Source organism: Garra rufa, chromosome 21 (assembly GCF_049309525.1).
Source record: "Garra rufa chromosome 21, GarRuf1.0, whole genome shotgun sequence".
NCBI classification, from domain to species: domain Eukaryota; kingdom Metazoa; phylum Chordata; class Actinopteri; order Cypriniformes; family Cyprinidae; genus Garra; species Garra rufa.
Genome location: NC_133381.1, coordinates 12,936,119 through 12,957,903, shown reverse-complemented (window position 1 = coordinate 12,957,903; position 21,785 = coordinate 12,936,119). Strand labels below are relative to the sequence as shown.

General features: G+C 34.8%; 1 protein-coding gene across 4 annotated transcripts in view; it reads right to left on the bottom strand.

Annotated features, from left to right (window-relative positions):
• Window positions 1-21,785, bottom strand: part of ston2 (stonin 2) — a 39,745-nt gene that overhangs the window by 12,008 nt on the left and 5,952 nt on the right. Inside the window, exons 2-4 of one of the 4 annotated variants that reach the window (XM_073826860.1) lie at window positions 18,316-18,466; window positions 17,444-17,596; window positions 9,377-9,559 (exon numbers count right to left, since the gene is read on the bottom strand). In XM_073826860.1, coding sequence (XP_073682961.1) covers window positions 9,377-9,559; window positions 17,444-17,596; window positions 18,316-18,391 — 412 coding nt within the window. In that variant the 5' untranslated portion in view covers window positions 18,392-18,466. Of the gene's footprint in view, window positions 1-2,871; window positions 2,996-3,171; window positions 3,299-9,376; window positions 9,560-17,443; window positions 17,597-18,315; window positions 18,467-21,785 lie in introns of those variants that run through there. The other 3 variants (XM_073826861.1, XM_073826863.1, XM_073826862.1) reach the window with 3 other exon arrangements.

The following is a 21,785-nucleotide window of genomic DNA, read 5'->3' as shown; positions in this document are numbered from 1 at the left end:
TTTTTGTCCAAATCAAGAAATGACTGAAAGACATTTCCACTAACAGGAAAGAGGCAGATTCCAATCAACCTCAATTCGTAAGCATGCATTCACAAACATCCACTCTCTTTCAACATGCTACGCTTTCAATTTAATACAGATGTCAAAGTCAAAGTCAACTTTATTGTCAATTCTGCCATATGTACAGGACATACAGAGAATTGAAATTGCGTTACTCTCAGACCCATGGTGCATACAAGAAACATTAAATACAAACAGTAACATTAAATACATAACTTAAAAAATATAAATAAATACAAATAAGCATAATATATAAAATGAAAAACACAATATACAAGTAAGGGCACATGGTAGAGAGTGCAAACCACGTAAACAATGTAAACAATGTAGATGTATTAATATTTTATGAGAAGAGGTGCGAGTGACTACACAAAAATAATTTCAGTCCGAGAGTTTTGCACTAGAACCAAATGGATCTAGTTTCAGAAACAATGGGGTTACTGAAGAATCAATTTCTTTTTAGGTCACAACAAAGTCAAAGAACAGCTTGAATAAATTTGTGCAATACCCCTACTTCTTAACCGCTAACAATTTGACTACTAACCAGATTCAGATTATAGATCTTAACTCAGTAAGTAAAGTTGACGTCAAAAATTAACATACACCTTGCAGAATCTGTAAAATGTTAATTATTTTATTCTATTACACAAAGTTCAAATTCTCACTGATGCTCCAGAAGGAAAAAACATGCATTAAGAGCCAGGGGTGTAAACTTTTGAACAGAATGAAGATGTGTACATTTTTCTTATTTTATTTTCGTATATTTTGTCCATTTAGTACTGTCCTTCAGAAGCTACTTAAATGTTTCCTGGAAAATAAGTTCAATTTACCCTGATATTCGATTTCAAAAAGTTTTCACCCCCCTGCTTTTAATGCATGCATTTTCTTTGTGGAGCATCAGTGAGCTTTTGAATCTTCTGTAATAGTTGCATATGAGTTCCTCAGTTGTCCTCAGTGTGAAAAGATGGATCTCAAATCATACAGTCATTATTAAAGGGTTCAAATACACAAAAATGCTGAAAAACCAAAGAATTTGTGGGACATAAAGGACTTTTCGAAAGAAAAGCGGGCAGTTTAACTGTTCAGGACAAACAAGGGACTCATTACTAAACTAAAACAAACAGCTGTGGATCATTCAGGTAACAACAGGTTTGTAAATTTTTGAATAGGGTTATTTTTATAAATTCAACAATTATTTTCTTTCATGGACTGTGTAAACATCTTTTATGTGAAATGTCTTACTCAGATCAGTACTAAATAAAAAATAACATGCATTTTGTAAAACTGTTGGTAAAATAATTACCATATTGCAGTTTCTTCAAGGAGCATATAAACTTTTGACCTCAACTGCATGTTTACATGCACTTTAAAAGATTTATGTCCCATTAAACAGTTCAACCGTTTTTTTAAAATGGCATGTAAACACTTTTCATTTGAAACTGGGACATTCAAGGATTCTGAATGAACCTGCGAAAAAACACAAGTAAGAGTGATAGCAAAAAATATCATTCATTAGCCAATCCTTCTGCTCTCCTGAACCAAGCTCAACTCTTGTATGTTCTAGTTCTCCAATGCCAAATTAGAGAGACAGTCTTTACCTGTTGCTAGGCACCAGCATTCCCCACCTCAGACCTACTTTCTCTGCCAATGCAACAAAGCACTGAATGGCCTGTCTCGAATGCTGAAAACTGGCATGACTGCACTATGCAACAAGAGCATGCATATGCATACCCAGACATTGACACGCTAACTCACAAACAACAATTTTTAGAAACTAAAATCCAATAAACAGCTAGCCTAATAAAGCTATGGGCATAATTTATACTTGTAAAGTTCAGGCCTAGCTCGTTCCAGTCTCTTAAAACATTGCCTATTAAATGTGAGAGTGTTTGCACTATGGTTTGTGGCTTTGTTAATCTTAGTTTAAAAGGGTTCATCACACTACAAATCAACTCAACTGAAACCTTTACTACAACAGAAAATAATAAAAGACTACAATGCAAGACATCTGCACACACAGAAGCAGCCACAAACATAAAGAGATTCAGATTTCAAGGCTCATATCTTATCAGCCCTGGAGGGAGGAGGTTAAAAGATTATCCCAGCTCAGGAAAAAAAAAATGCAATGTCCCAAACATGAATACTTATGAACAGTGTCTGCACACCTCAAAGCAAGTTTGTTCATGTTCCTACAAGGAATACATCAAATCAGCCAGAGGGTTAGACGCAAATTCAAACCTCCACCAGAACAAATGTTCAAGGTTCAATTAAGTTCAAGTTAAATTCACAAACGTACTTGTCTCTATTTTTTTTTTTTTTCTTAAAATAGTGGTAACTACAATAAAAGGTGTCATTTGTTAACATTAGTTAATGTATTAACTAACATGATCAAACAACGAACAATACATTTATTACAGTGTTTATTAATCTTTGTTAATGTTAGTAAATAAAAATACAATTGTTCATTGTTTGTTAGTTCACAGTGCATTAACTTCATTCTTAGTTCTTGTTAACTAATGAACCTTATTGTAAAATGTTACCAAAATAGTTATAAACCAAACTACACATCCTTAAAACAGGACTGATTTACTTATACTACATACATTTTAAATTAAGAGTTTTTTTAAAACATACTGCAATTTTTACTTGTTGCAAGCAAAAATATGTAACAGTTTAGTAAGGTTTATGCTTACAACTGAAATAAATGTATCTTATTTTAGAGAAAAATTTCTAATTAAGAAATTAGTTTGCAGTCTAAAGAGTCTGTTCTACTGAGTAAAGGCAAAATCTTGTTGCCAAGCATCAACTTACTGGTATTTCTTCAAACTTCCAGCTCCAAGTAAAACTCAGCATGGATAAAGCGCTGATCCTGAGGCTATATAAGCAGCGCCAACACTCCAACAAATGCACTCACCCCACTTCTTTTTCACAGCAGACTACGCAATCTTAAAATACAGAATTGAAATATGCTTAATCAACATTAAAAGATCGCGTTATATATTTTGTAAAAGAGGAAGGAACAATGGCGAAATGAAAACTCTGTAAGACCCAGAAGTCCTATAAGCCAAAACTTTTACAAAAACTTACAAAGTCGCAAAGAAAACGACTCACCAGTGGAGCAGATCAACAGTCCAGGTGCTAAAGAGAGGAAACAGATGGGACACCAATTGTGAGGCTTCACTACGGCACCATGCAGTAAGAATTAGGTCACATGACCTCCTCAGTCCGTGAAGTGCCCGCACAGACATGTAGATGCCTGTTGGTCTGCCTGCCTGCCTCCTGCAAAGGAGGAGTCTAAACTTTTTGACAGGTAGCTGTCTTTGCAGAAACCACTTCTCAGCACTCTCACAGAAAGGCATTCTTTGAAATACGAATAGTGGAAAACAAGGTCAGAATGTTGATATTCTGATTATTTGTTATAACAAAGAGAAGACATTGTGTGGAAATGTGATTCAGAAACTGACTCATCCATAACATGATGGTGTGCAAAAAAACAACTATTTTTTACAGCTACAAATGTGCAAGTGAACTGCCATCTGACTGCAAACTAAGAGCTGAGACAAATGGTTGACAGGTTGTGTTTGTACTGATGTCTTGATCTGCTTTGAGATCTCTCAATCCTTTCCTACAGTGCTAAGCTAGTGACCTTTTTTGCTGGTTTCAGATCAGTTCTTCTAAACAAAACCAGAGAATTAACTGGGGATTACTTGAGAATTAGCCTTACTATGTTCACATCAAATGCATGTATTGATCTCAGACTGGCATTCTTAGTGCAATATTACTTTTAAATTAGTATATTTCACCATCACTCTAAACCTTAAAATCAAATTCAACACGAAACGATGTTCACAACCCATTTAACATGACTGGTAAAGTATGCACTACCAGTCAAAAGTTTTTGAACAGTACGATTTTTTTATGTTTTTTAAAGAAGTCTCTTCTGCTCAGCAAGTATGCATTTATTTAATCTGAAGCACAGCTAAACAGCAAAATTTAAAATAACTGTTTTATATTTGAATATATTTTAAAATGTAATTTATTCTTGTGATCAAAGCAAAGCTTTCAGCATCATTACTAAAGTCTTTAGTGTCACATAATCCGTCAGAAATCATTCTAATATGCTGATTTGCTGTTTTTTTTTAATTATTATTAATATTTAAAACAGTTGAGTACATTTCTCTCAGGATTCTTTGATGAATTGAAAGATTCAAAAATCAGCATTATCTGAAATTAAAAACTTTTGTAAAATTATACACTATACCATTCAAAAGTTTGGAGTCAGTATAATTTTTATATTATTTTTTTTTTTTTGGTGAATGACATTAAATGAATACTTTCATTTAGCAAGGATGCTTTAAATTGACCAACAGTGATGATAAAGACATTTATAATGTTAGAAAAGATTTCTATTTCAGATAAATGCTGTTTTTTTTAACTTTCTATTCATCAAAGAAACCTCAAACAAAATCTACTCAGCTGTTTTCAACATAATAATAACAAAAGCAGCAAATCAGAATATTAGAATGATTTCTGAAGGATCATGTGTCTGGAGTAATGATGCTAAAAATTCAGCTTTGAAATCGTATGAATAAATTACTTTTTAAAATATATTTAAATAGAAAAAAAAGTTATTTTAAATAGTAAAAATGTTTAAAAATTGTACTGCAGGCTTAGTGAGAAGAAGATACTTCTTTAAAAAAACATTGAAAATGTTAGTGTTCAAAAACTTTTGTCTAGTAGTGTATATTTGACAAAAAATGTTAAAAGTGTCATCTCTGACAGGCAAAGCTTTCCCATAATGTGAATCGGAGTGATAGCTGCAGGTGTGAGTCACAGGAGGCGGGTGTTTTCACAAGGACATTTGCAGGGGTCAAAGGTCACAGACCGTGAGGAAGCGTGTGAGATTGCCAGCAGGATGGGCTCTTAAACAAGCTGTTGCTCTACTCTATAACCTCTGCTGATCTGAGATTACAGTAACTTCTGCTGTTCTCTGTAGAGATTTGCAAACTGACGACAATGCCCTTCTGTGTGGGCGCCACTGGATATGACAAAACCACATTCACAAACGCTTTCTCTTCCTCTCCTGACAGCACACACACAGCCATTACATCTCTATGGATGGCAACATTCTTATGCATCACCGGAAATGGAATAAGAAGGAAATGAAAATGTGTATTGTATCAAATGCACTGCACGTCCTGATAAAGAACATCGTCAGCCATCTGTGCCTGTAAATTAGCCCGACACAAAGCTTTTGTAAAGACCTAGATTGCACCATGAAGCTGCATGTTCACTCGCAACCAATAGTCTATGCTTACAATGACACATTCATAACTATAATGTTTCACTTTCATTCATGAATATAAGCTGTAAATCACACATAGAATCCCTCCAAAGACAACATTTGATAAACAGTGTTTAAAGTAGACACAAGCCAATGTGTGCAATTAGACACAAGCCATGTGCAATGTGTACAAACACTGAATGCAACTACAGCAGAGAAGAACTATGTACACAAATAATCAGCAATTACACACAAATTTACACTCAGTTCAGTTGTAAATAAACAAACATGGACCAACACCCAAGTTGGTCACATGTTGAAATGAAAACAAACAGAGTGACAGCCTGCTGCCAGGTTTTAGCAGCGTACACATTAACACAGTGAGAGCAGGAGCAAAGGTCAGTGGGTAGGGCGAAAGTGGGTAGGGTAAGCACAATTTGACGTCTAAAAGACAGCCGTAGTGGTATGCTCATTCATACCACTAAATATGAATCATTTGCATATAAGTAGACCATTTGTACTACAGGCATGAATGATCTGTAATCCTTAGGTAGCACAGGTATATTCGTAGCAATAACCAAAAATACATTGTATGGGTCAAAATTACCTATTTTCTTTCATGCCAAAAATCATTAGGATATTAAGCAAACATCATGTTCTATGAAAATATTTTGTAAATTTCCTACCGTTAATATATCAAAACTTAATTTTTGATTAGTAATATACATTGCTAAGAACTTGATTTGGACAACTTTAAAGGCGATTTTTTCACTATTTCGATTCCAGATTTTCAAATAGTTGTACCTCGGCCAAATATTGTCCTATCAAATGACCTAACAAATCATACATCAATGAAAAGCCTTTTAATTCCGCTTTCAGATAATGTATAAATCTCAATTGCAAAAAAGTTTACCCTTATGACTGGTTTTGTGGTCCAGGGTCACATTTTTCAAGATTATAGGTTTGATGAGGACAGGGCAGGGGCATTTCCTCTGAGGCAGCAAGGGAGGCACTGCCTCCTCAAAATATTGGATGAGAAAAAAATTTGTAGTAGAAAAATAAAATGCCAATATTACAAAACACAACATTAAAAAGTTTATAAATCGCTTGTTTTGTAAATAAACATTGTACAACAGCGACACCAGCAGGTGAAGTTACACCGGGAGTCCGCATCTCTCTCGCCTCCCCTGAGCCCATTGAGTTTTAACAGACCCCCTATAGCATGTGGTAAGTTTGGTGGGGGGTAACTGAGAATGAATGGGGAAAAAGTCAGGTGGGAGGATGCAATGCCTCCATTGTGATATGATTGGATGTGACTGGTTATGTTCGACTGTGATTGTTCATGCCAGAAATCCTGCCTCGTGTTCACGCACATTCTGCTATCACGAATCAGTCTGAATGAACAATATAATGGCACTAATGTGATGACTAATCAATAAATATTATGTAAGCAACTTACACACTTACATATAACCACTTTATGTCAAAATAAGACTTTAAATGGCATGAAAACATGATCTGTGAGAGTTTAGTGAGTAATCAGCTTGGTGATATTTAAAGTAAATCTCCTTGTCTGTGACCAATAATTACTATGCTTTGATGACTGATGAAAATCAAAAATAGTCCAAATGTATCTCCTTTTCTGTGACCAATATTAACTGAGCTTTGATGACTGATGGCTGATGAAAATAAAAAATAGTCCAAATGTGACTGGAACATGAAGTTATATGAAGTGTCATGTTACTATCCAAGTCTACTTGCTCATTAAGGCTCTATTTATTTGATCAAAAACAGTGAAAATTATGACTGTCCTCGACTAAAGATTTTTTCTGGTTGACTATTAGTCGTTCATTTAAAGCATTAGTCGACTATTAGATGCACATTTATTAATAACTACATAAATAATAATAATGAGCCTTTAATTGCCTATACATAACCTATAAAGCACTCATGTGCATGCAAAAGAAAGATTGCCACATCTAACCAGCAGATATAATAAACTAATTATGAATGTGTCAGTGAAAAACAGCAAAGAGACTGCATTAACATTTTAATAATTTCTTGACTAGTGTTTTCTTTGTTCTCGGTTTAGAGATTAAGTCACGATGACAGTAGTGATGCACCTGTATGCATGTTTCATATGAATTACATAATCTGAGAATATTTGTTTTCCAGTTGAATTGGTTCATTTGAAAGTAGACATTTCACTGTCTATAGCTATATTTGTCATGTCTGTAAGGCAAGTATACACAGAGTTTCACGCTTAAGTTCACAGAGACCAAGACGTCCATCCTGTTTACTCTCATTATTTTACAAAAGTGCAACGTTTTGTTGTTATTGTGAGTGCATACAAATAAACTTTACAGTCTTTACAGATTTGAAAGATGTATTACTTTTATCTGTATGACCAAAAATGACTTAAGAGCAATAAGAGCAATTAAGAGCAATTGGCCGCACCGGAGCATCCGTCTGTCATGCAGTAAGTGCACAAATGTTCAGCGTCCACACTTCGCACAGATACTTGAATAGCGCACATTTTTCTAGATTAACATTGGATTGAGCTGCAATGTAAAGTTGCTACTACATACATCTTTCAGATGAAAGGTCATATTTGAGGTTGATTAATGATAGGCGAGCGCTTGGATGTCCTGCCCGATGTACTACATAGACCAGCCATTAATGATCTGTCCATCACGGACTGCAAATTGTTTTGTTTTTTTAATTTTTTAATCATTTGTGGAACATAAGAGAAGGCATTTTCACAAAGACTGTTGGTAACAAAGCTGTTTTGGTTACCAATGACTTTCATTATATGAACAAAAATACTGAGATGTTTCTCAAATTATCTTCTTTTGTGTTGCATAGTTAATGTTAAACCGTTGTAGCCTAAATGCTTATGAATAATACATCTGATGTTAAATCAAATCAAATATTTCTTTCTAAAGCTAGAATTTGTAATGTCTAATTGATACTTTCTCATTTAACACAAAAATAGCTTTAAATAATAATTTTGTGTTTTATTCATAGTCAAATTTATTTTGCGATTAATTAGATTAATAAATCAACACATCACGTAATTCATTAGATTAAAAATGTTAATCGACTGACAGCCCTAGCTGTTTGAATTTAAAACAACTTTTCTATATTTTACTACACTTTAATGTCATTTTACTCCACTCTCCAGTCAAGTTATGCTGCTTAACATTTTGAAACTTTTATATATTACAAGTTATGAATATTTTTGTATCCAATACATTTTTTTAAAGAATGTTTTAATATTTTTCTTACAGGCTTAAACATGATCAAACTCCAGTGTAGCTTGGCGTCATTACACACTTGACTATTTACTGTAACATTTGCTTTAACTAACACTCAATATGCACCTCTATTCACTCCTGCCTCAAGTGAAAATTCTGTTGCAGTGACTCCATCTTCCCACAGTCTGAGAAATGAAGCATGCTGCATTTTAATAAATAAAACCGTCTTAAGCACCTCACCCTCTCCTGTCTCCATAGAAACCCTGGTCTGAGTGAGCTATTGCTGGAGGGCCGAGGCGAGAGGCCCGAGATGGATCGTGTAGGAGCTCTAACCGCTCCGCCACAAATTACCTGCGAGAGAGAGCGCGTCCTGCTTCAAATCAGCACAGCGTTCCTTCAGAGCCACCATCACTCACACGAGAGGAGCATCTGAGGAGCAGCTGTCACAGACCGTGTGAATTTATTTGTCCCGATTCCTCCATCATTTACTTCTAAACCTGCCGTCTTTTCATTCCGCCTGCGTTCCTGGATGCGACCCCGGAGGCTGTGCTGAGCAACGGACGGGATTTATTGATGGATAATTCAGCGTGTGAAGCATTTCCTGTGCGATTCTCACTTCCTTCTGTCTTCGCACGAGGGGACAGACTTTAATTACTGTTTGAGGCACTGGGTGGATATAAAACCGCCACTTACAGATGTTCGGCTGATGAGAGCTACCCATTTATTAACTTAGTAGGTATGACTGTGTGTGTGTGTGTGTGTGTGTGGTACTCACTAGGAGAGTGGGGACAGGAGGGTGTTTGACTGGATGGCTCTTCGGTGTTAAGTGAGGGCAGGTCACAGGAAGACGCCCCCATGCTCACGGAGCTCTGCTCCTCTGATTGGGTGGTCCAGCTGCTCTCTGATGGGGGAACGGCACTCCAGAAACTAGCTGAAGAGCAAATGCTGTGCCTGGGACCTGCAATAAAACAAATGTCTTTAGAGATATAAATTAGGGATGCACAGTCACAAAACAACTTCCTTTCTCACAAACAGCCAAAACTGTGGATTTAAAATGGAAAAGTTCACCCAAAAATGTATGTTAATGCATTGTCTCTATTCAGGTCTATAGTTTGAGATCAGATTTTTATTGCTTTTAAAGACTCTTCTGGTCATCAAGGCTGCATTTATTTGATCAAAAACTGTTTTAACATTGACAACAAATTATCATATTTGAATGATTTCTAAAGGATCATGTGACACTGAAAAATGGAGTAATGATGCTGAAAATTCAGGTTTGATCACAGAAATAAATTCTATTTTAAAGTATAAGTTTATCAAGGCTGAATTTATTTGATCAGAAATGGTTTTAACATTCACTATGACTATGTAAATTATATTTTAAAGTATAATAAAATAGAAAACAGTTATTTTAACTTGCAATACTATTTCACATTTTTTACTTTTCCCTTTTTTTTTTGCATTTTTGATCAAATAAATGCAGCCTTGGTGTGATGAGCATACGAAACCTAAAAAAAAAAATCTTAAATGATTCCAAACTTTTGAATGGCAGTCTATAATCCATATGTATACAATATGTATTTGAATAAAGATATTTACATAACCTAACTTTTTTGTTATGTTTTTAAAAGAAGTTAATTAGGCTCAAAGGCTGTATTTATTTGTTATATTGTGATATTGTAAGCTTGTAAATTATTATTGCGATTTAATATAACCGTTCTGTATTTTAAGAGTTTTTAAATTTGTATTTATTTCTATGACAACAAAGCTGAATTTTTAGCATCATTACTCTAGTCTTTAGTGTCATATAATACTTCAGAAGTTATAATATGCTGATTTGGTGCTCAAGAAACATTTTTTTATATTATTGTCAATGTTGAAAATAGTTGAAATTTGTGGAAACCATGACTAAGAACAGCATTTATTTAAAATACAAATCTTTCATAACCATTCGAGTCTTTGTCAGATGTGATCAATTTAATGCATCCTTGCGGAATAAATAAATTTCTTATTACATGCATTATTTTTTTTTTTTATAAAAATAATAAAATCTCACTGCCCCCAAACTTTTGAATGGCTGTGTCGATAATTATTTCCAAAAATGTAAAATTTTAATTTTATTTAATTTCCTGAATTTAAATGCGTAAAGTTCAAAGTAAATTTTTTCCTCCTAATAGCTACTGTAATACTCCAATTGAATTGGAATTTAAAGGCATTGTCCTTTTTGATTCTGAATGGCGTACAACTCTGTTGTGTGTGTGTGTGTGTGTGTGTGTGTGTGTGTGTGTGTGTGTGTGTGTGTGTGTGTGTGTGTGTGTGTGTGTGTGTGTGTGTGAAAACTGTAAACGTGTCGCTAATGAACAGGTGTTATCATTGAATTAGGAACGAGAGACTATTAAATATTCGCAGTGGGGAAAAGTGCTTTAGTAAAAGGATTAAACATCAAGGGTGAGGTGAGATAACGCAGCATACTGATGTGTATCAGCCTCGTCAAACAATCGAATCAATCTACTCAATGATTTTAATTAGCACTGCTGTAATTGCTATCAAAGGACACCTTACTTATGTTATGAATTACTGTGTAGAAGAACACTTTGAAACAATGATAGAGAGAATACAGTAGTACTGCACGGATGGTTTAGACTCAGGTTGAAGTAAATATGTAAAGTCAGATGACACACTTCCAGTTCTTTAAATACATGTAGGCACTGCTGGTGCTTAATTAAACAATTGGGATTCAAAAACATTCCAAACACAGGATGTATTCACTGCCTAGCAACAAATCCAACCGCACACATTGTTTTTTTTTCTTTCTGGAGCTCAATTAAAAGAGTTCACAAAAGCAGTTATTTAAAACTTTATGACCTACTTAAATAAAGTACACCATTATGAAGATATGGAAGCCTGTTTTCACCACTGAATAAAAAAATAAAAAAGGTAATTGTGACTTTTTATTTCACAATTCAAATGTTTTTTCTCACAATTGCGAGTTCACATCTCACAGTTCTGACTGTGTTTATATCTCTTTTACTCAGAATTGCATGATATAAACTCACAATTGTGAGTTATAGTCAGAATTGTGAGATATAAACTTTTTTACTAAGAATTCTGTAATATAAACTCACGAGTTATAAAGTCAGAATAGCAGGATATAACTTGCAATTCTGACTTTTCTTGCAAATGCAAATCTCTCACAATTCTGAATTTATCTCTTCCTATTCTGACTTTTTTCTTACAATTCTGACTTTTTCTAAGAAATGCATAATACAAACTCCCAATTGTGAGTTATGAAGTCCTGTTCTGAAAAAAAAATATATAAAAATATTCTCAAAATAATTTTTCTGACCATTAAGACTTCTTTTTCTCGCAAAAGCAAATTTATATCTCGCAAGTCTGACTTCTTTTCTCACAACTCAGACTTTTTTTTTCACAATTCCAAAAAAGCCAAATATGTTCTCTGAATTGTGAATTTATGTCTTAAAATTCAGACTTTTTTCTCACAATTCTGACTTTTTTCCTTGCAAATGCAAATTTTATATCCCACAATTCTGACTTTTGTCACAAATGCAAATTTATCTCCCTAGTCTGACTTTCTTTCTCACAATTCTGCCTTTTTTCTCACAATTTCGAATTTTATCTCATAATTCTGACATTTTTCCTCACATTCTGACTTTTTTTCCACAAATGCAAATTCATATCCCAAAATTCTGACTTTTTTTGCTCACAATTTAGACTGTTTTGTCACAAATGTGAATTTATATCTTGCTATTCTGACTTTTTTTTCACACAAATCCCGAAAAAGCCAGATATGTTTTCTGAATTGTGAGTTTATATCTTAAAATTCTGAGTTTTTCTTGACAATTCAGATTTTTTTCCCTTGCAAAAGCCAAATTATATCACAATTCTGACTTTTTTCTCACAATTCTGACTTTATCACAAATGCGAATTTATATTACCCAAGTCTTACTCATTTTCTCACAATTCTGACTTTTTTCCTTGCAAATGCAAATTTTATATCCCACAATTCTGACTTTTGTCACAAACGCGAATTTATCTCCCAAGTCTATCTCTATCTCCATAATTCTGACTTTTTTCTCGCAATTTCGAATTTTATCTCAGAATTCTGACATTTTTCCTCACATTCTGACTTTTTTCCACAAATGCAAATTCATATCCCAAAATTCTGACTTTTTTTGCTCACAATTCTGAATTTATCACAAATGCGAATTTATATTACCCAAGTCTTACTCATTTTCTCACAATTCTGACTTTTTTCCTTGCAAATGCAAATTTTATATCCCACAATTCTGACTTTTGTCACAAATGCAAATTTATCTCCCTAGTCTGACTTTCTTTCTCACAATTCTGCCTTTTTTCTCGCAATTTCGAATTTTATCTCATAATTCTGACATTTTTCCTCACATTCTGACTTTTTTTCCACAAATGCAAATTCATATCCCAAAATTCTGACTTTTTTTGCTCACAATTTAGACTGTTTTGTCACAAATGTGAATTTATATCTTGCTATTCTGACTTTTTTTTTTCACACAATTCCGAAAAAGCCAGATATGTTTTCTGAATTGTGAGTTTATATCTTAAAATTCTGAGTTTTTCTTGACAATTCAGATTTTTTTCCTTTGCAAAAGCCAAATTATATCACAATTCTGACTTTTTTCTCACAATTCTGAATTTATCACAAATGCGAATTTATATTACCCAAGTCTTACTCATTTTCTCACAATTCTGACTTTTTTCCTTGCAAATGCAAATTTTATATCCCACAATTCTGACTTTTGTCACAAACGCGAATTTATCTCCCAAGTCTATCTCTATCTCCATAATTCTGACTTTTTTCTCGCAATTTCGAATTTTATCTCAGAATTCTGACATTTTTCATCACATTCTGACTTTTTTCCACAAATGCAAATTCATATCCCAAAATTCTGACTTTTTTTGCTCACAATTCTGAATTTATCACAAATGCGAATTTATATTACCCAAGTCTTACTCATTTTCTCACAATTCTGACTTTTTTCCTTGCAAATGCAAATTTATATCCCGCAATTCTGACTTTTTTTGCTCACAATTCTGACTTTGTCACAAATGCGAATTTATATTACCCAAGTCTGACTCATTTTCTCACAATTCTGACTTTTTTCTCGCAATTGCGAATTTCTCAGAATTACATAAAAACTTGCAATTTGGATTTTTTTCTGGTTTGTAACATATAAACTCGCAATTGAGAGTTACAAAGTCCTGTTCTGAGGGTAAAAAAGTCAGATATGTCCTCAGAATTGCATGTTTATATCTCGAAATTCTCATTGCGTGCTATAAAGTCAGAATTGCAAGATAAAAACTCACAATTGCAAGATATTAACTTGCAATTCTAAAAAACAAACATCAGAATTGTGAGATTATATAAAGCAGTTTTGAGAAAAAAGTCAGAACTGTGAGTTTATATCTACCAACTTTTAACTTCTAACTTAATTTCTCACAATTGAGAGTTTATAACTTGCAATTACAAGTTTAATTCTAAACTGAATTGCAATTGTGAGGAAAAAAAGTGTTGTGAGATAAAAAGTCACAATTACCATTCTTATTTTTTATTCAGTGGTGGAAACGGGCCTCTATATGAAGAACTTTTTCTTACAAGTAAAATATTTTTGGGTTACAGGTTGAAATTGATAAAGTTGTACAACAGAACAATTGTGTAAGTCATTACACAGTGTAAAAAAACAGAAGTGGTTTGAAGCAATGAATTTAGATCATCTGACTATCACATAAGGACAAATAAGAAGATGATGATGATGTCTAAGCATGCACTATTGCATCATAAGGTCGATAAAAAGGGCTCCTCTCAAATAAATAAACTTAACATGAACTACTTCCAACTACTCAAAATCTCAGTGTTTACATATAGCTGTCTTGCCACTGATGAGTGAAATCTCAGTGATTTAAGTGAATAGTTTTACATATTTGAATAGCATTCTCAGTCTATGAGAAAAGAAAACAAGTGTGCATGTGGGATTACTCCACCTAACACTCCTTTTCCTGAGGGTTCCCAAACCTCCGATATCACCAAAACTACAGATGGATCCATGTGTTCTGATGGGTTTTTAGTCAATAAAAAAAACATATTATATTCATAATATACTTTTTTAATACAACCAGGGTAACGTAAAGTTTTTGCTGCATTAGCATTAAAGAAACACTGCTTTCATTCCTCATCTTTGTGGTTTTATTTTCCCATTAAAACATAGTGTTCAGTCATTCCAAAGTGATATGAATCTGCATGCCTTTGAATATAAATAATTTAAGATGTGTGGTTAGATAAACCCTACATCTGACACTGGCTTTCTGGCTGCTAAAGCTTCCTCTAGACCACACATGGAAATTAAGGCATCAAACCTGAAATCATATGTTGGATAGCCCCTGTAATCAGACTAAATAAGCAGTACTTTAGGCTTGATCTCTTAGTGATCATATTATGAAGGAATGATAGACCGGCTGCACCCTTGACTTCATCCTAAGGCAGATTTCATGCAAGAGCAACAACTGCTGAGATGAAAACTCTGCTTATGGCTTCAATTAGGGTTTGAAGGGTTTGGCCATTTGCGTGTTGCTGCACTCGGCCTCTCATAGGAGATTTCCTGGGAAAGAGTTGCTGGCAAAGCTGCTGGGTTTCGACAAGAGTGGGGGTGGGTGAGTCAATGTGTGCAAAAAAGAGACAGACGGAGATAAACAGAGAGACAGGCAAGACTAGACTAAGCATCAGGCCCAAAGGAAGTGACATAGTGGTTTTTCAGCCTAACCCAACTGACTCAACTCAATGTAGAAATCAGTAAAATAATGCTTCTCTGAAAATTCTTGGTGAAATGGGTGGTGTGAACTCAAGGCTGGCACAGGAAGGTTGCCATTGTGCCCTCAAGCAAGACATAATCCCAGGTTGCGCCAGGGGAATTTTCAATTTCGTACAGTAAGTCACATGACTACTTACTTATTTGTTGAGGAAGCATCTGTCACCCATTACTTTAGTAGTTTATTTTGCGTATCATTATGAAACTATGCAACTATTGTTATGAAACAGAGGAAATGCACATGAGGGTTTTTGTATTTATTTTTTGTAAACTAATACAAAACTTTTTATAACTTTCATACATTTTAATTTGTGAACTTATGTTTTGCTACAATTTTTAATAGTCGATTTTTAACTATTTTTAAAATGTATTAGACCATCAGTCATCAAAGTTATTTAATATTAGTCACAAACACAAGATTTACTTTAAATTTCACCAAGCTGACTACTCACTAAAAACTCCTACAGATCATGTTTTCATGCTATTTTAAGTCTTATTTTGATGTAACAAATATCTAAGTGTGTGAGCTGTTTACTTAAATTTTTTAATTAGTCTTTCCAATATTGCCATTATATTGTTCATTCAGACTGGTTCGCAAATGCGGAACGCACACAAAAACAAGAGGCGGGATTTATCGCATGAACCAATCATGGAGGCATTGACTCCTCTGAAGTGACTTTCCCCCATTCATTCTCAGTTATCCCCCACCAATCTCATCACATGCTTTAGCAGGTCTGTTCAAACTCAATGGGCTCAGGGGAGGCGAGAGAGACGTGGATTCCCGCTGTAACTTTACCTGCTGGTGTCACTAGGCGTGTTTTCATTACACTATAAATTGCCCAAATTGAAATTGCGAATTGAAAATACGCCTAATAGAAATGCGTCAATTGTGCAAAAAAGTTTTTACACTCGCAGGAGGTGGTTTTTCAGGCAATTCGAAAAAGGAATATTTCGCAAAACGGCAATGGAAACAGTTTTTTTGCATTTACAGGTCACATTCAAATCCATTGCCATGACTTATGTTTCAGTTGCATAACAACTTAATGGAAACGCTGTCATTTCGTAGTACTTTTTATTTGACATTTATAAAATAGCGCCAAAGTTTTGCGCAAATCTGTAATGGAAACGTGCCTACTTTTTAGATACTTTTAATGTTATATTGGAATTGTTTTATTTTTGTGCTAGGATTTTTTTCCCTCATCCAATATTTTGAGTAGACACTGCCTTCCTTGCCTCCTCAGAGGAAACGTCCCTGATAGATAGATTTTGATAGATGAAATTGAGATTTATACATCATCTGAAAGCTAATAAATATGCTTTCCATTGATGTATGGTTTGTTAGGATAGGACAATATTTGTCCAAGACACCTATTTTAAAAAACCTAGAATCTGGGGGTGTAAAAAAATCTAAACAGTGAGAAAAATCGCCTTTAAAGTTGTCCAAATGAAGTTCTTAGCCATGTATATTACTTATCAAAAATTAAGTTTTGATATATGGTAGGAAATGTGCAAAATATCTTAATGGAACATGTTCTTTACCTAATATCCTAATGATTTTCGGCATAAAAGAAAAACCGATAATTTTGACCCATACAATGTATTTTCGGCTATTGCTACAAATATACCCATGCTACTTAAGACTGGTTTTGTGGTCCAAGGTAACATATATACATAAAAAAGCAGGGTGGTTTTAATAAATGGTCTTTTTGGATTGGGGAGGTTCATTTTTACAGTTTGAATACTTAACCTTAGAGAAGCTGAACTCTTTTCTCATAAGATCTTGTTTGACCCCTTTTGAAACTGTGTGCATTGTATTTCTCTGTTTTTTTTGTATTGTCAGTGTTTTTTTAAATGAACTGAGGGATGATGGATTGTATTTTACAGTACTAAACCCTGGACATGCCTTAAAGAGAGCAGTATGTGAATCACATGGTTGTATTTCACCTTCAACACAATAAAAAAGCATATTTAAGTAGTTTTCATACCTTTTACCTGTGATGGGGGAGGAGGAGAGGGTGACCATGGTTTCTCATCAAACTGAACCCAGGAATTCAGCTGCTCTGTCTTCTGACCAGACACACATGGTGCTTCTGCCCAAGTAGAGGAGTCCAGCACAGGCTGGTCTAAAGAGGACTCCTCTTTGGACCAGAAGAAGAAACACAGTTAGAGAAATACAGCCTCTTCTCAGTAGAAAGGTCACAGTTAAATGTTAAATCTAGCAGGGTGCAAAAACTGTGGACCATTCCCGCAGTAATCACTATGGAGCAATGACCTCAGGACGCAGGAATCTCACAGAAAGGTCTGAACGCAAACTCAGACAGAGTAAAACAAACTGATATCCAATTGGCAAAAAGGTTACATGTCTTTATAATTCCTTACAAATGGGGTGCATAAAGTACTGAAACTATTTTTCAATTAGGCACAAGAACATCTAGAGCTTTTTCTTTGCATAATTCAACAATACTCCTATCCAACATCAGACATGACTTCCCAACTGTCTAGTAAGAGTAGCAGCATATTTAATTTTTTAACAAGAATGAAAACAAGGCTTTGAGGGATAGAAGTACAGTATGTTTGGTGGATTTGTACTGTAGTTTAACAACATGCCAATTGTTTAGCTGACTATTGTGACTATTGTAAAGACTATTGTAACTGTAGCCTTCATTCGTGTAAAATTCAGTATGGCATCTGCTCTGACTAAAGTCTGCCATTGACAAGAACCTGCATTTACATTTGTTTTACAGACTTTCATTGGCAGAGGATTCATGGTACACATTTCAATAGTTATCTTTGTTCCATGTGAATTATCTTCATGTTCCATCTTGTAACACCAAGTAAAGACTATGTTTATACTGACCTGCCTGTGACTCCTCATCTGAAAAAGCGACCCAGCCTGGTCTGGGTTCAGTTCTGCTACTGGCTGTAGCAGCCATGGGAGTTGTCCTGTCCTGTGTCTTGTACCTTGTAATGTTGTCTCACTCCCCCCAAATCTTGGACTCCATGCCCATCTAGGAAGGTGTAAGAAGAGAGAACCACCAGCTATTCATTAGGATTTGATATACTGCCACAAAATTAATTTTCATTTAAAAATGACAGTAAAAAGCCTTTGACTAAACAGTTAGTGTTGCCAAAAAATATTCAAAATGATTATAATGCATGAAAAACCAGACCCAGTCAGTTTTTCTCTAGCTCTACAGAATGAGTTAGAGAATACAAAAAGATTGCAAATTTAAGGCTTTGATACCACAAATGAACAACCACTGCTACAGGAATGAAATAAGAGACAGAGAATGAGAAACTCAGGGATGACATGTATTGTCTAGGCAAAATAAATTTCTCCATAGCAAGTACAGACAGCGGTAAACACAGACGGCTTGTGTAAGTGTTTTTGACTGCCAAACAGAAAACAACATGCCTCGGCATGGCCTTTTAAAACGGATGGAGACAGTGCAAAGCCACAGGAAGGACTACTGATAAATGTCTGACAACTGAAAACCATTTATAACACAAATAGCTACTACAGCCCCTCTGGCTACTCAGAACCAATATCATACGAAGAGGAGACAAAGTAGTTAGTTTTAAAGAAAATCAAAGCTTCAAGTGTCAAGGATCGCTGAACTCTAATGTCTCAAGTGTTCACAAGGAACCGGATGACAAAGTCACAAATGGCTTTCAAAGGTCACAAAAGAGGAAAAGCACAATGACAAAAGCTCAGAGGCCATTGTGATCAGGATTTTTCCACATCAGCGAAGGCCTAAATCGAGAACCTGCAGGAAACACACTTTCATAGAGGAAACACACTTGGATGTGCTGAACGATCTGGTAAATTGGGGCCAATTCCGTAACATGTTTTTGTTCTGGTAAATCTCTCCTTTGCATTCACAATCCGGCTGCACGCTACCCTTCCTCAGCCCCCTATTTCACACCAAACAAAGCAAGCACCTCCCTCCAACTAGAGGATTTATTTAACATCTCACAACACCCACTGTTAACTGAAAAACGCAATGGTTTGGATGTTATCAGCACTATATCCTCAACTATTTACAGTCAAAAGTTTACATACACCTTGCAAAATCTGCAAAATGTTTTTTACCAAAATAAGAGAGATCGTACAAATTGCATGTTATTTTTTAATTTAGTACTGACCTGAATAAGATATTTCACATAAAAGATGTTTACATATAGTCCACAAAAGAAAATAATAGTTGAATTTATAAAAAAAAGACCACGTTCAAAAGTTTACATATACTTGATTCTTAATACTGTTGTTACCTGAATGATCCACAGCTGTGCTTTTTTTGTTTTGCCCTTTCCAACAATGACTGTATGATTTTGAGATCCTTCTTTTCACACTGAGGACAAATGAGGGACTCGTATGCAACTATTACAGAAGGTTCAAACGCTCACTGATGCTTCAGAAGGAAAAACAACGCCAGGGGGTAAAAACTTTTGAACAGATTGTTCGTTTGAACAGCACATTTTTCTTAATTTGCCTAAATATTATATTTTTTTCATTTAGTACCGCCCTTCAGAAGCTACAGAAGATACTTACATGTTACCCAGAAGACAAAAGCATTTGAACTTTCTGTAATAGTTGCATATGAGTCCCTCAGTTGTCCTCAGAGTGAAAAGATGGATCTCAGAATCATACAGTCATTGTTGGAAAGGGTTCAAATACACAAAAATGCTGAAAACCCAAACAATTTGTGGTACCTGAAGAATTGTTCTGAAGAACAGCGGGCAGTGCAAACTTTTGAACGCAGTCATTTTTATGAATTCAACTATTATTTTCTCTTGTGGACTATATGTAAACGACTTTTACATGAAATATCTTATTCAGGTCAGTACTTAATAAAAAATAACATGCATTTTGTATGATCCCTCTTATTTTGGTAAAATAATTAACATTTTGCAGAATCCGCAATGTGTGTGTAAACTTTTGACTTCAACTGTTTTAGCCATGTGACTATTTAAAAGTGATATCTTTGAATATTTGCTTCATGTAAGTAAATGACCAAAAAAATGTTCACAGAACTACAAAAATAAACAAATCCTAAATAAAACAAAAGCAAAATCATTCATTTTGAGTTAAATGGCATGAAAACGAACAATAAAAACCACAAAACTCTAATAATAAATTTCATCTTTATGAAAAGTTTCACACTATGCTTTAACATTTTTTTTATTTAGAATGCTATTTATTACAAACCTGTAACTATGAGTTTTAACATTTTTTTAATTTTTTAACATTTTCATTCTGGCCACTTTAGTTGTACTCTGTCTGGAGCCTTTAGAGTGCGTAGTGTTTCAAATACTGTGCCAGAATTTCAAAGCAACACCGATGTTTGCAGCTGCAAAGTCTTACAAAACTCCCATCCACTTCTCAGACTCCAACAGGCTTGGGCTCTGGCAGTCTGTCAGTTATGTCAGCGGTGCATGCAGGCGTCCACAAGATATGTGCACAATTTTGGGACGTTTGGCAGAACTGGTCTGCAGAACTCTCTGGCTGTGTCAAATCTCTCTCTGGCACGACCATCCGCGAGCTCATGATCATGCATGGCATCATCATTCGGACTGTGCTTTTAGACACTGCATAATTTCCTGCTGTCAGTGCTCACAGTCACAGTGAGTTTGCCTCACACAGTCCAAGTGTCGACGCTTTACCAAAAAAAAGGAAGGAGCTAGGAGTAAAAACAAACAAATCAACCAAGAAAAACACTGTCCAAAGTGTCTAGATATGTAGGAACAAACAGTTATTATCTATGTGGTAGTTCTGCTATGTCAAGTCACAGCTAGACCTCAAAATACATAGTGGTCATGGTCGACACACTGGAGGATATATGACAGCAGTGCAGAACAAAACAAGCATCAGGTGCATTTAATCATGAAGAGCCAACAGCGCTCAGTTCAGCTTCCTGTTGGGCCAGGACTGCAACGATCCAAAGTACGATCTCCATCAAGCATCCCAATAAAAGTATTGCACTTCTTCAGTCAGCAGAGCAGTCTATGCATTGTTATTGTTAACTACTAATGACTTAAAAATAATTTTGTTAATGTTTTGTAAATTGTTACAGTGTAATTACACATTTAATTACTGAGTAATATTAATAAACTACATGTACTTACTAAATGGTTAGAAATAGGATTAGCCTTTGGCTTAGGGTTGGTTGCATGTAATTATGCATAATTTATTGTTATTATAATAGCAAGTACATTAGAGCTGCAAAACTATTAGTCTTGATTGATCAATTTAAAATAAAAGTTTATGTTTGCATACTGTATGTGTGTGTACTGTGCATATTTATTATGTATGTACATTTATTATGT